Source organism: Sceloporus occidentalis, unplaced genomic scaffold (genome assembly GCF_023333645.1).
Source record: "Sceloporus occidentalis isolate IW3139 unplaced genomic scaffold, rSceOcc1.0.p SCAF_4, whole genome shotgun sequence".
NCBI classification, from domain to species: domain Eukaryota; kingdom Metazoa; phylum Chordata; class Lepidosauria; order Squamata; family Phrynosomatidae; genus Sceloporus; species Sceloporus occidentalis.
In genome coordinates this window covers 176,566,510-176,581,247 of record NW_028316984.1, presented here as the reverse complement: position 1 = coordinate 176,581,247, position 14,738 = coordinate 176,566,510, and the positions used below count along the sequence as shown (strand labels likewise).

General features: G+C 41.8%; 1 protein-coding gene across 1 annotated transcript in view; it reads right to left on the bottom strand.

The window, feature by feature from the left end:
- Positions 1–8,078: 8,078 nt before the first annotated feature.
- The window catches only part of RIN3 (Ras and Rab interactor 3), a 115,139-nt gene continuing 108,479 nt past the window's right edge, over positions 8,079–14,738 (bottom strand). Inside the window, exon 10 of the mRNA XM_089522419.1 lies at positions 8,079–13,995. Within this exon, the coding sequence (XP_089378545.1) occupies positions 13,687–13,995 (309 nt within the window). The 3' untranslated portion in view covers positions 8,079–13,686. The remainder of the gene's footprint in view (positions 13,996–14,738) is intronic.

Sequence of the window (14,738 nt, the reverse complement as noted above, 5' to 3'; positions counted from 1 at the left end):
ATGTGACTCTCTTCTGCTGTTTGTCTTTGCACCTTAGATTTCAGCAACTGAGTGCTTCCCCTAACTGGGCTGGGAGCAGCTTCCTCTTCTCCGTAATATTTATAGGGGACACCACCCAAATGATGTTTGCAGTAAACTAAAATACTACTCTGGTGTCAACAAGTATTACACCAATCCTTCCTCTCTTCATATAACTGCACAATTGCCACTTTCCATTTTTGATAAGCAGCTGCTGTATAGTCCATGCTCCTAAATGAAAAGAATGCTTGCACATGTTGCTGCTGTTGTTTGCCATCAAGTCAACTTTGACTTATGTCATCCCTATGAGTGAGAGACCTCCAGGAACCTAGCATCAATCCACCTATAATGCAGCCATCCTCTTTTCCTACTGCCTTCCACTTTTCCAAGCAGTATCTTTTCCAGTCAGTCTCATCTTCTCAAAGTACGCTAGCCTCAGTTTGGGGATCTTTACTTCTAGCAGAGATCAGACTTGAAGGCTATGTGCACATGAGCCAACCTTTAGTCATTTCTGTACCATCTGTGTATCCCTATAGCATTCTGGTCACCACTGATAGCTGGAGTGGAATATTATGAATGGGATATTGTTCAACAAGAAAAACACACGCAACACCCTTCCTCTCCCAGGCTTTGTGTTCATAGTAAGCTGATCAACTGCATTAGGCTGCTTTCAGCATACTGCTGGTTTCGTATGACAAGGATCAGTGAACGTGACAAAAACCAGGTCCTATGGGGCTGAGTATTGTTCTTCAGTGGAATTTGTCCACCAGGAATAGAACTACAGAAGTAGTTTTCAATCTGGTGATTTTATCCAGTTGGCAGTAGTACTCAGGACTGCTGAAAAACCCAGAAGCATCCCACTCATAGTTTGGAGCAGAACAAATTACTTACAGATAGATCGTGGTGGTATGCTTGCTTCTAATGCTTTAGCTAGTCAACTGGGATTCCCCCCCCCCCCCCATCCACCAAAATAAAGGAAGGTAGAATAAGGGATTGCTGCACATGATTCCATTTATTGTATTCACTCTGTTTTCACCTCAAGCAAATAGGTTGTGCAGGATTTTGAAACTATTTGGAAACCAACACAACCTATTTACCTTAGGTGAAAGAGAGCATCATGAGGAAATTCAGTGGTGAGAGAAAAAGAAGAGACTGTAACTACAGTGGGACAGGGAATGAAAAAATCCTAGCCCTAGGGGTTGTCCACCCCTGTAGTGGGTCAGGTTGCATGGAAAATACACTAATACACATGCAGAGCATGTATACAGTTATGTGAATTACCTACAGCTAAAGGCACCAGATACCATCTGATCTTGAAAACTAAGCAAGGTCAGGCCTGGTTAGTACTTGGATGGGAGACCACCAATGAATATCAGGTGCTGCAGGCTATATGTCAGAGGAAGGAAGTGCCAAACCCACCTCTGAGTAGCCCTTGCCTAAGAAAACCTTACGAAATTCATGGGGTTGCCATAAGTCAACAGGTGACTTGAAGGCACGCCCACATTGTCCAGCTCAATAATTTGATGGCAGCTGTGGCTTCCTTACCTACCTCAGGAAGTTGTCTTTACTCACAGAAGTAATTATGTCTCTTTCTGTCCCTCAGAAGAGTTAGAGCAGTCATGGATTACTACCTCCCGCCTGGGTGATTTTGCCCTACCCACCCATCAGCTTTAGCTAATATTGTGAGGGATTATGGGCGATGCAATGCAAAAACTTCTAAAAGGCTGCAATTGCTCACCTCTGAATTAGAGCAGAGCTCACAAACATATGAACCTACCAAGAAAGATCTTTGCATCATGTGTCTGTGGGGAGGGAATGAGCAACAAGCTGTCTCTACCTCATAGCATGTAGATCAACCTGGCACCCTTTCAGCTTATTAGACTACAACTTCCTAAAACTTTTCCCAACTCCATATCTAGCTGTGATATTATGGAAATTATAGTCCTACATATTTGGGCGGCACCAGATTGGGGAAAGCTGCTTTATTAGCATCTGTATGAATATACTTGCATAGTGGAAAGGAAAGGCTACCCTATACAGAACAAGCCAGAGTGCTATCATTATTCATTCCTTCACCTCAAGGAAGCCCCTGAAGGGCAGGTATTTCTGAGCAACAGGCTCGTGATCTTCTGCTTCACAGCCATCATGAAGGCATAGGCTATTTTGTTTAATTTTTGAATGTGTGTGTTGGGAGAAGTGAGACTGAACAGGATTCCAGTATTGCACATCTTCATCTAGGTCACAGGGTGAGAAGTCAAATCCTATGATTGAGAAAGCGACCTTCTCTCTTTCTCTTTCTCTCTCCCCCCCCCCTCTCTCTTCCTCTCTTATAAGAAGGATAATAAAACTTCTTTTCTCACTCATGAAGGCCAGTCACAGGACTTGGGATTCAAGGACACTGTAAACATATTTACTCAAAGCAAAGGTGGCAATTCTCCAGTGTCATTTCAAGGTTTTCTGTAAAGTTGTTTTGCTTACACACATTCAAGCTGCATCTACACTGCAGAATTAATGCAGTTTGACACTGCTTTAACTGCCATGGCTCAGTGCTAGGAAATTCTGGGATTTGTAGTTTTGTGAGATATTTAGGCGCCATTCCCACTGACTTATAATGCAAATCAAGAATCGGGTTATGGGGGCATCGTTCCCATTTGAGCGTGCATTCAACCCTCATTGTGCCGATTTTGTTCCCATTGGAATTCGGATCTGATCCCCATGTATTCGATTTTTCCTTAGAAAACCCGAATCAGTGGTGGATAAACTGGTTTTTAAAAAGTGTACATTTTTGGAGGTTTTTCCTGTGCCTCATGAGTCCAATTCGGGGCAAATGAATGGGAACGACAAGGGTGTCTCATTCGGGAACTTGGGGATGGGAGGAGCCAGTGCTCAAGGGGCTGGCCTGGGGGTGTCACCCACGTTGTTCTCTTTCCTGCATTACCGGTGCCATTTCCCCCGTTTGCCTAGCCTTTCCCCCGGTGGAGTGGGAAGCAGGGTATGGCGATTGCATCTGTAGACAAATTTATTTTTTTAAAAATTAAGCTTTCAATCGCTTAGGCGCTCTGTCAGGTGTCCAAACATAGCAAATTCCTACATTGACCTCCAAACGCAGTAAACACATTACGCCCCCCCCTGCAACCTCCCCCTGCTCCACATTCATAGATTGACGTGTGAGGAGACCCATTGAACACCATTTTAACTATTATTTTTTGTTTTTTTTTACATGCCTGCTCGATCACCCCCCAAACAGCCCAGGGAGCAATGGGGGAGGCAAAGGGACTTTGGGGGATGGAGGCTACCTTTTTCCTTTCCCAGAGGGAGTCTGGGAAGACACAGAAGAGCCTGGGAGGCAAAGGGATTTGGGGGGAATAAAGGCTCCATTTTCCCTTTCCCAGACGGACTCTGGGAAGACACAGAAGAGCTTGGGAGGCAAAGGGATTTGGGGGGAATAGAGGCTCCTTCTCTCTTTCCCAGAGGGACTATGGGAAGACACAGAAGAGCCAGGGACGCAAAGGGATTTGGGGGGAATAAAGGCTCCCTTTTCCCTTTCCCGGAGGGGAAAAGCACCTAAGCGACTGATTGGCTATGATGTCAAGTGCTTAGGCGCTTGATTGACAGCTGCTTTTAAAAAAAAAAGAGGTTCCGGAAGGGCAATGGGAACGAGGAGAAAAAAAGTCTGCTTCAAATTACAACTGAGAAAATTTCAATGGGAAGGAGAACATGGGTCAAAAACCCCCGAGTCTGTTTGCCCCCTTTCGTAATGGGAACGAGAGAGCAGATTCGAATACGACTCGGGGGGAAAAATCCGAGTCAGAATCGCAGCAATATAAGCTGCTTGTTTTGCCCAATAGGAATGGGGCCTTTGCCTTCTCTGCCAGAGAGCTTGAGTGCCACAACAAACTACAAATCCCAGGATTCCATAGGATGGAGCCATGATAGTTAAAGTAATGTTAAACTGCATTAATTCTGCAGTATGGCACCACTTTATTAGAAGATTTATACATAGTTACATGAGGGTGGTGGGAAGATGGTGGAGGTTTTCCATGATTTCATATTTCCAGCTCATTCAGCAGGAAGAATCCTGTTGAAACAAATCCTATGAAAAGATTTTTTTTAAAAAAAGTCCTTTCAAACTCAGCTTAAAACTTTAAAACATACATTGATGGTTCTCTTAATATTTCAGAAGAAAGTACCACCACTTAATTCTGTTTATTCATGTTCAGCAAAATTATGCCTTGGAAACTGGAACTCTGTATATTCTCTGCTTCTTGCTTCTTGTAATTTTTCAAATTACACATCTATGTAAATACTCTGATGTTTGACTACAAATGGTGCTCAGAATTGCCAGTAACAATATGAGGAAAGGAAAAATAGAAGCAGTCTGTTTTCATGTGCACTAGGGATGAACAATTGGGGGCCGTCTGGATTTGCTGGAGCACAGTCCCACCAGGTAGCAGTCAGTGTAAACCATCATAAGTCAGTGTAACCCATCATAAAAAATGACAGGATTTGCAGTCCAACACGAAGGAGGGCTGCAAAAAAACCCACACCTTCTCTACCCATCTCTTTGTGATTCTTCATTCTCAGCATTTGTCGTACCACTACATTTCCCAAATTCCCTGTTTTGTCAATTTTGTAGAATTTTTGGAATCATTTTCTTTTTCTCCTCTTCTTCCCTCCTTTTCTTTTACAAAGGTCCAACCTACAAAGATCACCCATTTGTTATCTACCAAGTTCCCAAAACAGACAGTGCTGAAACATGTGAGATATAACAGTAATGAACTGGGACTTCAGAGAACCCAGCTTTAGTCCCCAGTGAACCATGAAACTTGCTGGATGACCTCAAGTCAGGCGCTTTTTCTCAGCCTGACCTACTCTGCAAGGCTGCTGTGAAAATAAGGTGTGGCATTTGAGTGCCACCAAAGAAAAAGATAAAGATAAATGTAATTAACAAATAAGCAAGAGGGCATTTAATCCAGACAGGATGGAATTACAGATACTGATACTTGAGAGTTCAGAAAGTATTCAACCTATTTTGAGTAAAGCTCAATACCCCTTACAGTAACCAACTAACATTTTGGGAGTTCTGTTGTAACTAGGCCTCCACTTGGACACTCAGATAACAACAGTGCTCTTTAAAAAATATCACCACCTGTTTTGTCTTGTACACCTATTGTATCCTTTCTCATCTTGCATAAAATCACATCTAGTCTGAGTTGTACATACAGGTATCACTTCCTATTTAGATTACTGTAAGACATTTTAGTTGGGGCTGCCCTTAAAGGTGATATGGAAGCTGGTGCACTGTCTCCTGCCAGAAACCCATATTATGACAATCAGCTGTGCTTGTGTCTCATTTGCTTCTGGTCACAGATTTAAGATGCTTCTAAAAAAATTTCAGGTGCTGTGGCTACTGTGGAGTCCTCCCCACCATGCGCTTCTCTGTTGTGCAAAGACAGGACATCATTTGGTGGACCAGGAGGATATTTATGTTCAGAAATTGTCTGATTGACTTATTTAGGACTGAGAAAGACTTTTCTGCTACATCAGATTGGCTAATGAGTGAACATAATTGTTTTTGTCTCTCTCAAATGGAATTTGTGTGCTCAGCAATTAACTGTCCACATGGGGAGATTTTGCTCTCTATTCTTGTTTGTATGGTAAAGGAATGAAGAGTTTGCAAGGATACAGATGTTTGTCTTGATTGTGTAAGGTGGCTAACTTCCCAGAGGGCAAAGTTCCCAGAACTGGTTGATGGAAGTCATGTGAATCTCCTGAGTCACACGACTCAACCAACAGGTCACCCACCACTTCACATGATTGCAATGGGTCATCACCACCAACAACACCATAAACCTGCTGCCCTTGCTGCTTTTGTTAATGCAAGGACAATTGAGCAGGCTGACTGTCTGGGACAAAATCGCTATCACAGATATTTCACAAGACCTCTATTCCACAGCTCAAGTAACTAGTTGCAACTAAGGAAAAACATGTAGTCTTTTTTCCCAAACAATTTAAGACACAGTTAAATTAAATTACAGTCACAGCATGATGAAGTCGTGTAAATGTGCCATATAAAAGTCAGAAATGTAACATTGCAAAGTGATGAAAATGCAAGGGTTATTTTTAAATAGTTACAGCTACTCCCACACCGGTCAGTTTGGCACCACGTTAACTGCCCCGTCTCAATGCTATTTAGCCTTCTGTCAAAGAGCTCTGGTGCCACAATAAATTACAGTTCCCAGGATTCCCTAGCACTGAACTATAGCAATTAAAGTGGTGTCAAAGTGAATTATTTCTGCAGTGTGGATGCAGCCAGAGAAGGCAATATAGGACTAAACTAAATGGACTTCTTCAAGTGTATTTTTGTTATTGTTGTTGATGCTATTATTTTATTCATTTATAGCTCAGCTTTTCCCTGGTCCTGAGATACAAAGTGGTTACCACAGTAACTTGTTCATATTTTTTAAGAGCTTGGAAAAGACACGATGATGATGATGATGATGATGATGATGATGATCATCATCATCATCATCATCATCATCATCATCATTCCATCTTTCTACCAGTTTGGGATTCAAGGCTGCTTTCTGTAGTAAAAACAAGCATAGTTGTTCCCGACATACAAAAGTTAAAAACCATTCTAAAGCTCCCTAACCCCGGTATTTAAAATTGATGGATATGCATAAAGTCAGAAAGTACAATCTACCTCTGGAAGTGTGATAATGCTAGAACAACTCTTAGAGTTTTGTCCTATGAACATTTTTCCCCCTGGCTGGCTCCTCTTCTCCCTCACCTCCTAGTCCAGCTCAAGAAGTCATTGCATCAGAACTGGGGCATCAATAGGGGTGTGTGGGAGATGCAGACCACAGCAAGTGACACCCTAATGGGTGTGTGACACCTTTGCTTCCCAAACATCTACCTTCTGATGGCATTCGCCTGGGCCCTTTAAAGTGCTGAGGACATGATGTGAGTGGGATGAGACTCAGTGGGAGGAGAAAAGAGAGGCCCAGGTTTTGTTTTAATTTTTAATTAAAAAAAATAATTTTAAAAAATTCTTTTTAATTTTTTTAAAAAGCATCACATCCTACCAAATTTTAACTTTAATCACACGAAAGTATGTACATGTAAATACATTTTGGCTGTGCGTCCGATATTGTAATTTAAAGGTATAATTTTAATTTTGCTAGTTGTTTAAATCAAACTATTACCATTACATGGACCCTGTGCTTAGAAATCAGTTGAAGATGTCGCGAAATGGAATGTTCTCAGCTGGCCAGAAGAGAAACATGGTGTCTCGAGTGCAGTTCCGCACTGATGAAGGACAAAGGATAGTCTATTGTGATATCCAGTAACATACACAGTTTTTGTTGGGTTGGGGCACTTCATCTGCTCTTATAGCCTTTGTTTTCAGTTTGCTATCAAGCAGACTCACATGCAAGATGAGAAAAAAGGAAGCTTCAGAAAGAAACACTTCTTCATATAAAGGATGGCTTCAAAGCATTGGATTTTCTAGCTGCTGCATCACACTGCTGGCTCATGTTTAGCTTGTGGCCCACAATCCCTTCAGCATGCCTTGCTGTCAAGCCAGGTGTCACCCATCCTATCTCTGTGCATTTCATTTCTACCACCCAAGCATAGAATCCTAATTTTTTCCCTGTTGAAGTTCATTTTAATAATAATAATAAGATCAAAGTGGTTTACAAATTTTGTTAGTTTTATTTCAGCTTTCTAATCCGTTAAGGCCTTTTTGAATTCTGATCCTGTCCTCTGGAGTAATGGTTACCCTTCCTAACTTGGTGTAATTTGCAAATTTGATAAGCATGCTCTCTATTCTATCATGCAAGTCATGATAGGGAAAAGATAAAGGATTTTGTACCAAGGCTGAGTGTCTTTTAAAGAAAAGGAGCGGATTTTCTGAGAGGAAGATTTACAGATAGCAGGAATCAACAGCTTGGTTTTAAAACACAAAACCTTACAACACAGTAACACCTGGTGGTGCAGATACTGTCAACACAGGCAGAGAAATCATTTCAAGGCCCTTAATAGACAAGGAAGGGTAATTGTTAAAAGGCCAACCAGTGACCTTAAAATTCCTTTATTTGATCTACTTCAGACAACCAAACTGAACTTACTACAGTGAGCACTTGCGCCCTCTAAAGTCTTTGTCTATACTGTTTCCACATGAGATACAGAATTCAAATACATAATATACCACAAGGTAATAAATATATTTTGAAGACACATTTGCAGCACAGATTTGAGGAAACGCTTTTTTACAGAGACCACATATTAAAGAAGAGAAGGCATATTAATAAACATCAAGTTGAAAAGAAGGAACACATTTTCAGTAACAAAAAGAGTTCTTAATACTGAAACATTGTTAAATCAGTCCAACACAGCTACCTTGATTGATTCTAACTGCTTGATTCTAAAGTCTTCGAAAGCCCTTGCAACTTGGCAACCAAAAAGAACTTCGGGTTTGACAATCCTATAATGTGGAGCGACTGACAAAGCAGGTCTGGCTCAACCTTAGGCAGATTAAAGCTGGTGACCTGGGCAACAGATGCTGAATTGTGATGGTGAACAGAACTGTGTGTTCCAGAAAACCTGTACTGCACTCTTGAAGCTAGGTTGCTGCCGAAAGCTGTGGTGGAAGATGCTGTCTTGTCACCACTGTTGATCCCAGATTCAGCTGTTACTCTGGCCAGCTTTTTTAGGTGGAGTGGGGAAAGACGCCCTCTTCACCGCAGACAAAATGTCTTGAGCCAGTTTCATTCTGAAAGATAAACTGAGTGAATATTCTGTTCCTGAAAGAGCTTTAGCTTAAATTCACCCATACAGCAAAGTGAGTTTTTATTATGAAATCTGTCTTAATACTGGAAAGTGTATCACGTCACAAATTGAATAACTCCTCTCTGTTCTCACAAACTGTTTGTTTGCAAGCAACAAGAACTCCACCATGTGAAATGTCTCTCTGCTCTACAAGGAGCTGGTATGCTGATCAGCATAGACTGGTTTTATTACCTGACATCAGACAACTGTATGCATTGTGTACACTGCATACACCATAATGTGCTGAGCTGTAACAAAGTACAAAACTGTAGCTTCACACATCCAGGCTTTCCTTTGGTTTTGTACCTGCGTACAGAGTTCTAAAGACTCACATGAGTCGAAATAGGCAGAGAATGAACATCTCAAAACTATGCAACATGTTTAATGTGCATGTTGGTTGGCCCCATAAAGATATCACTGTTTTGTGGATTTTGGATGTTATTCTACATCACAAAACTATATAGCATCATAGAATCATAGAGTTGAAAGAGACCACAAGGGCCATCCAGTCCAACCCCCTGCCATGCAGGAAAAATAAATCAAAGCATCCCCGACAGATGGTCATCTAGCCTCTGCTTAAAGACCTCCAAGGAAGGAGACTCCACTACACTCCGAGGGAGTGTGTTCCACTGTCTAACAGTCCTTACTGCCAGGAAGTTCCTCCTAATGTTGAGGTGGAATCTCTTTTCCTGCAGCTTCAACCATTGTTCCGGGTCCTGTTCTCTGGAGCAGCAGAAAACAAGCTTGCTCCCTCCTCAATATGATATCCTTTCCAATATTTAAACAGGGCTATCATATCACCTCTTAACCTTCTCTTCTCCAGGCTAAACATCCCCAGCTCCCTAAGTCGTTCCTCATAAGGGCATGGTTTCCATGCCTTTCACCATTTTAGTCGCCCTCCTTTGTTCACGCTCCATTTTCTCAACATCTTTTTTAAATTGTGGTGCCCAGAACTGGACACAATATTCCAGGTGGGGCCTGACCAAAGCAGAATAGAGTGGCACTATTACTTCTCTTGATCTAGACACTATACTTTTATTGATGCAGCCTAAAATTGCATTGGCCTTTTTAGCTGCCACATCGCACTGTTCACTCATGTTCAACTTGTGGTCTACTTAGACTCCCAGATCCCTTTCGCATGTAGTCTCATTCAGCCAGGTGTCCCCCATCCTATATCTGTGCATTTTATTTTTCTGCCCTAAGTGCAGTACCTTACATTTCTTCGTGTTGAAATTCATTTTGTTAGCTTTGGCCCAGCTTTCTAGTCTATTCATGTCATTTTGAATGTTAATCATGTCCTCTGGGGTATTAGCTATTCCTCCTAATTTGGTGTCATCTGCAAATTTGATAAGTATGCTCCCAATTCTGTCATCCAGGTCATTGATAAAGATGTTGAATAACACTGGCCCCAGGACAGAGCCCTGTGGGACCCCACTGGTCACTTCTCTCCAGGATGAAAAAGTGCTGTTGCTGAGCACCCTTTGGGTTTGGCCGGTCAACCAGTTACAAATCCATGTAACAGTTACCTTGTCTAGCCCACCTTTTACAAGCTTCTTTGCAAGAATGTCATGGGAAACCTTGTCAAAGGCCTTACTGAAATCAAAATATACTATATCCACAGCATTCCCTTCATCTACCAAGCTTCATCTACCAAGACTTAAAAATAGCAACTCATTAGCTATACATTGCATTCCACAGAATGTTTTTTCATAGGTCCAGTTCCCCCAATACAATTTTGATACTTTTTGTTTCATGTTCCCTTTTCCTAGTCACCTCTTGCTTCTTGAGCATTTCTTTGTCACCCCTCCCTCTATACTGTTAGGTTGTTAGGCAGAGTGTGGCAATTGCCTCAGGCAGCAGATGTTGGATCATCTGGAAGTGCAGATGCAGCATTCTCCTTTTCTTTTAGCTTGAGACAGAATGGTGTGTTCCATGCATACCACTCTGTTGCCCCAAAGCTAACTTGCTGCCCCATTACCAATATCAGAGTTCCAGTCTGGTCACTTTGTGTTGGTAGACCTAAACACAGGGCACTATCTTTGGTGGGAATGCAGGAGAGGGCCTTCTCTGTGGTGGCTCCTACACACAGGAACTCCTTCCCTAGGGAGGCCAGTTTGGCTTCTTCTTTGCTGTCTTTTGGCCATCAAATGAAAACTTTTCTGTTCCAACAGGCATTTGAGAACTGATTGTTTTTATATAATGGGTTTTCTGTTTTAAGTGGAATACTGCTTTTACTCTATAGTTTTAAATGAATACAGCTGGCCCTCTGTAATCATCTACAGATTCTTCATCCACAGAGTCAACTATCCACATTTTTAAAAAGCGAACCTTGATTTTGCCATTTTATATAAGGGACACAATTTTATTTACATTGTCTTTAATGGGACTTCAATATCCACAGATTTTGGTATCCATGGGGGTCCTGGAACCAAACCCCAGTGGATGCCAAGGGCCCACTGTGTTTAATATGATTTTAATTCTATAGACAGTTTAATATTGTTTTAACTCTAACTTTTGGTATGTTTTCAGATACACAGTCTGCCCTTCTTATACATGGATTTTTTATACATGGATTCAAGCATCCATGGTTTGAAATTGTTCTGAAAAGTATAAATTTCAAATATCAAACCTTGATTTTCCAATTTTTATAAGGGACACCATTTTGCTATGTCATTATATTTAATGGGACTTGAGCATCCACAGATTTTGTTACCCATGGGGGATTTTGGAACCAAACCCCAGCATATAACAAGGGCCCACTATATGTGTTTTTACCACCTTGACTCTCATTTTTGGGGGAAAGGCGGGAGAGAAATAAAGTGCTTAAATTATTTATTGCTCTTGTCCTTTGTTTAGGGCAGTAAGATGTCTTCTGCTGGCCCTTCTATTCTCTACCTATATTGCCTTTCATCCTTTCTGTGGAAACACAGGAAGATACCATATTGAGGCAGTAGCTTTCCAAAATTTCAGGTGGGAGTCTTTCCCAGCTATACCTGGAAATGCCGGAGACTGAATCAGGATTTCTTGAATGCAAAATGTTTGTTCTGCTGCTAAGCGACATCCCTTCTCCTCGGTGCCATAGATTGCCAATATAAAACTGCCCTCCCTTAATCCAGGGTGTAGGAACATGTAGCCATCCAGATGTTCCTAGACTACAACTCCCAACTAGGCTGCACAGCCAATAGTGAAAGATGGAGTTACTGTCCAGCAGCATCTGGCAACTACATATTTCCCATCCCCATTCTTAAACTCCCGGATGTAGTGTTTGTGAAACCTAACAGGGAGGGACCTCAGTGAAAACTTGGTACAAAACATTTCAGCCACATATGTGTGTGTGTGGCCTGCATCTTAATTATGATGTGCATCTTCCACAGCGTAAAAATGTTTGCACATATGCCGGATGCATGTTTCTTACCTGTAATGTCCCACTGTACATGCTGCATGACAGTAATGCATGACATGTTGCTCTCCCTGACTCCCCCCCAGCCAATAATGCAGGTCATCACATAGTATAATGCCATCACATGTCACACATTGCATTCAACTAGATAAGCAAAGTGAAGCCTAAGGACAGCATGCTTCCCCAAGGGCTATTCCTCTGTCTCCCAGTTCCCTAAGGTTTTTTTAAAGCCTCATGATACCCTCTGGTGATATTAGGACATATTTGCTTCCTCCACCCCCCATGTGTGTTTGTGTCCCAGGTTATTTTAGGTCCAGGAGAGGACCTAAAAATCAGAAAGTGACTTTTGGTTACTTCCTACTGCTAAAATGGCCCACTGGGGCCCAAAGACATGGCAAAAAAAGTCCCCAAGCTCACTAGATGTTACTTTGGAGCATTTGAGGGCAAAGACATTTTGGGGCGTGGTCCTCCCAAGTTCTTCTGGAGGTGTCATGCACCCTCCCCTAGCCTTTTACAGTTGCCCGCCCCTGAACTAGACGTTTTAAAGAAGCATATAAAAAACAACACAAGGAGCTGCAGCAGCTCTTTTCTTGCCTAACTGGATTCTGAAATTTCATGCAGGAAGAGAATACTAATATAATATATCCAGCAGGGTAGATCCTACTGTTAGGCAGATTTAGGCATTAGGCTTTAGGTTTCATGAAAGATCATTTTAGTTATTTGGTTTGGTGTTTCACTACCAGGAACAGGGTAAGGAGTTTTCTGTCTCCTTTGCCAAAACATCATCTTTGGCTTTGGTACTTCTGTGCACTTTGGCCTAGGTGAGTGCAGGATGCAGTTTTGCTGCTCATTCCCATGCAGAAAAATATATTGGGCTAGACATGATATTAAGAGTCAGTTTTATCATTGAGAAATGTGGAACACACCACTGTGAGGGAAGGGGCAATGTCAGATTCTTGTCAAAAGGACTGTGAATGGCTTCATTTATTACCATTGTTCTGTACTACCATTAGGAAGTCTACAGCATTTGGATTTTCTACCTCAGGCCCCCAAATGTTTTGGGCTGTCCCTGATAACACTGAAGGTTTAATGCTGCATGGCTTGAGAAGATGTTATCATTGTGCCCAGCACTTCAAGTCTACCAGCTTTGTACTATGACAGCTGGCACTATAGGCTACATCATTTGCTCATGGTATGAGGTTATGATTTCTTCAAGTTTCTCCAAGAGTGAACTTTGCATGGTATAGTCCATTTATGAGGCAAATGAATTCAATCAAGAAATTTCCCTAGAGGACAACTTGAAATGCTATCCCCACCAGCAGCTGTTCAAGAAGCATTGGTTCAGGTTGCTTCTTCTACTTGGTGGAGATCAACATGCTTTGAAAGGAAAAACATCACAGCCCTTAGAAACAAGTTGCAACAGAGTTGTTTTGCTATTATAAAAGATCTGGGTCCTTGATAATAGGAACCGTTGTCTCTTCACTGCCCATTGGCTTATAAATAAAGTAGAATGTCGGCTTGGGCTCCTTGTTCAACAGGTGGGATTTGATGCGGTGGGGAAGGGCATCATCATCAAGCCGCATGCTCTTGTCATCAACCTGAACAAACAGGCTATAGTTCTGAGGTTCTGAGACTTCAAACTTCTCAGCACACTGCTGACTCAGCTGCTGAGTTGTTGCATCAGTTCGGTAGGCCAGTGTCCTTGCTTTGACATCAGCTTCCATAAAGGAAATTGCAATGAAATCCTAGAAAGGAGGCGCATCAGATTGTATGATTAATAGATATTATGCCTGCATAATGATAAAAAGAATATATAATGTGGCACTGTCACCTGTGCCTGTATGCTTCTGTACATAAGTTGCTGGGGAATGCAAGATGGAGAGTGCAGCCACACCCACGTTCTAGGCAACTTTTAGGTTCAACTTGGGCAAATAATTGAATATGAACTGAATGTTGAACCAGACAGGCCTTTAGTCTGAGCCAACATGGCCTTTCTTTTATTCTTATGATCATCATAAAATAAAGGTAACAAAGAAGGTCAGAGGAATGAAATCCAAGCCTCTTGGTGTTATAAGGGAACGCTGAAGAGATCAGGTACTATAGCAGATGTGATTAAGAGATATGATATGAGAGCCCTCTCCAAATATTTGAAAGGCTGTCACATATGTGATAGAGCAAATTGTTTCAAAGGGATAGGGCAATTGCTTTCAAATAACAAGGATGGGGATTTCAGCTAAACAATAGTAAGAATTTCCCAATAGCACAAGATGACTGAAACTGAGACAGGCTGCCTCAGCAGGTGATGGAATAATTTTCTTTAGACCAAAGGTCTAAAAGTCTTGGATGTTTTAGCAGTTCATTTCCTATAATGGCAAGGGATTGGTTTAAATTAGTGTTTTCCAAATTATCTGAAGTCAGGGACCAGCATGACCACCCTCTCCCAACATGCCAGGGATTGCCGCCATATTTGTGCCCATGGGCTGCAACC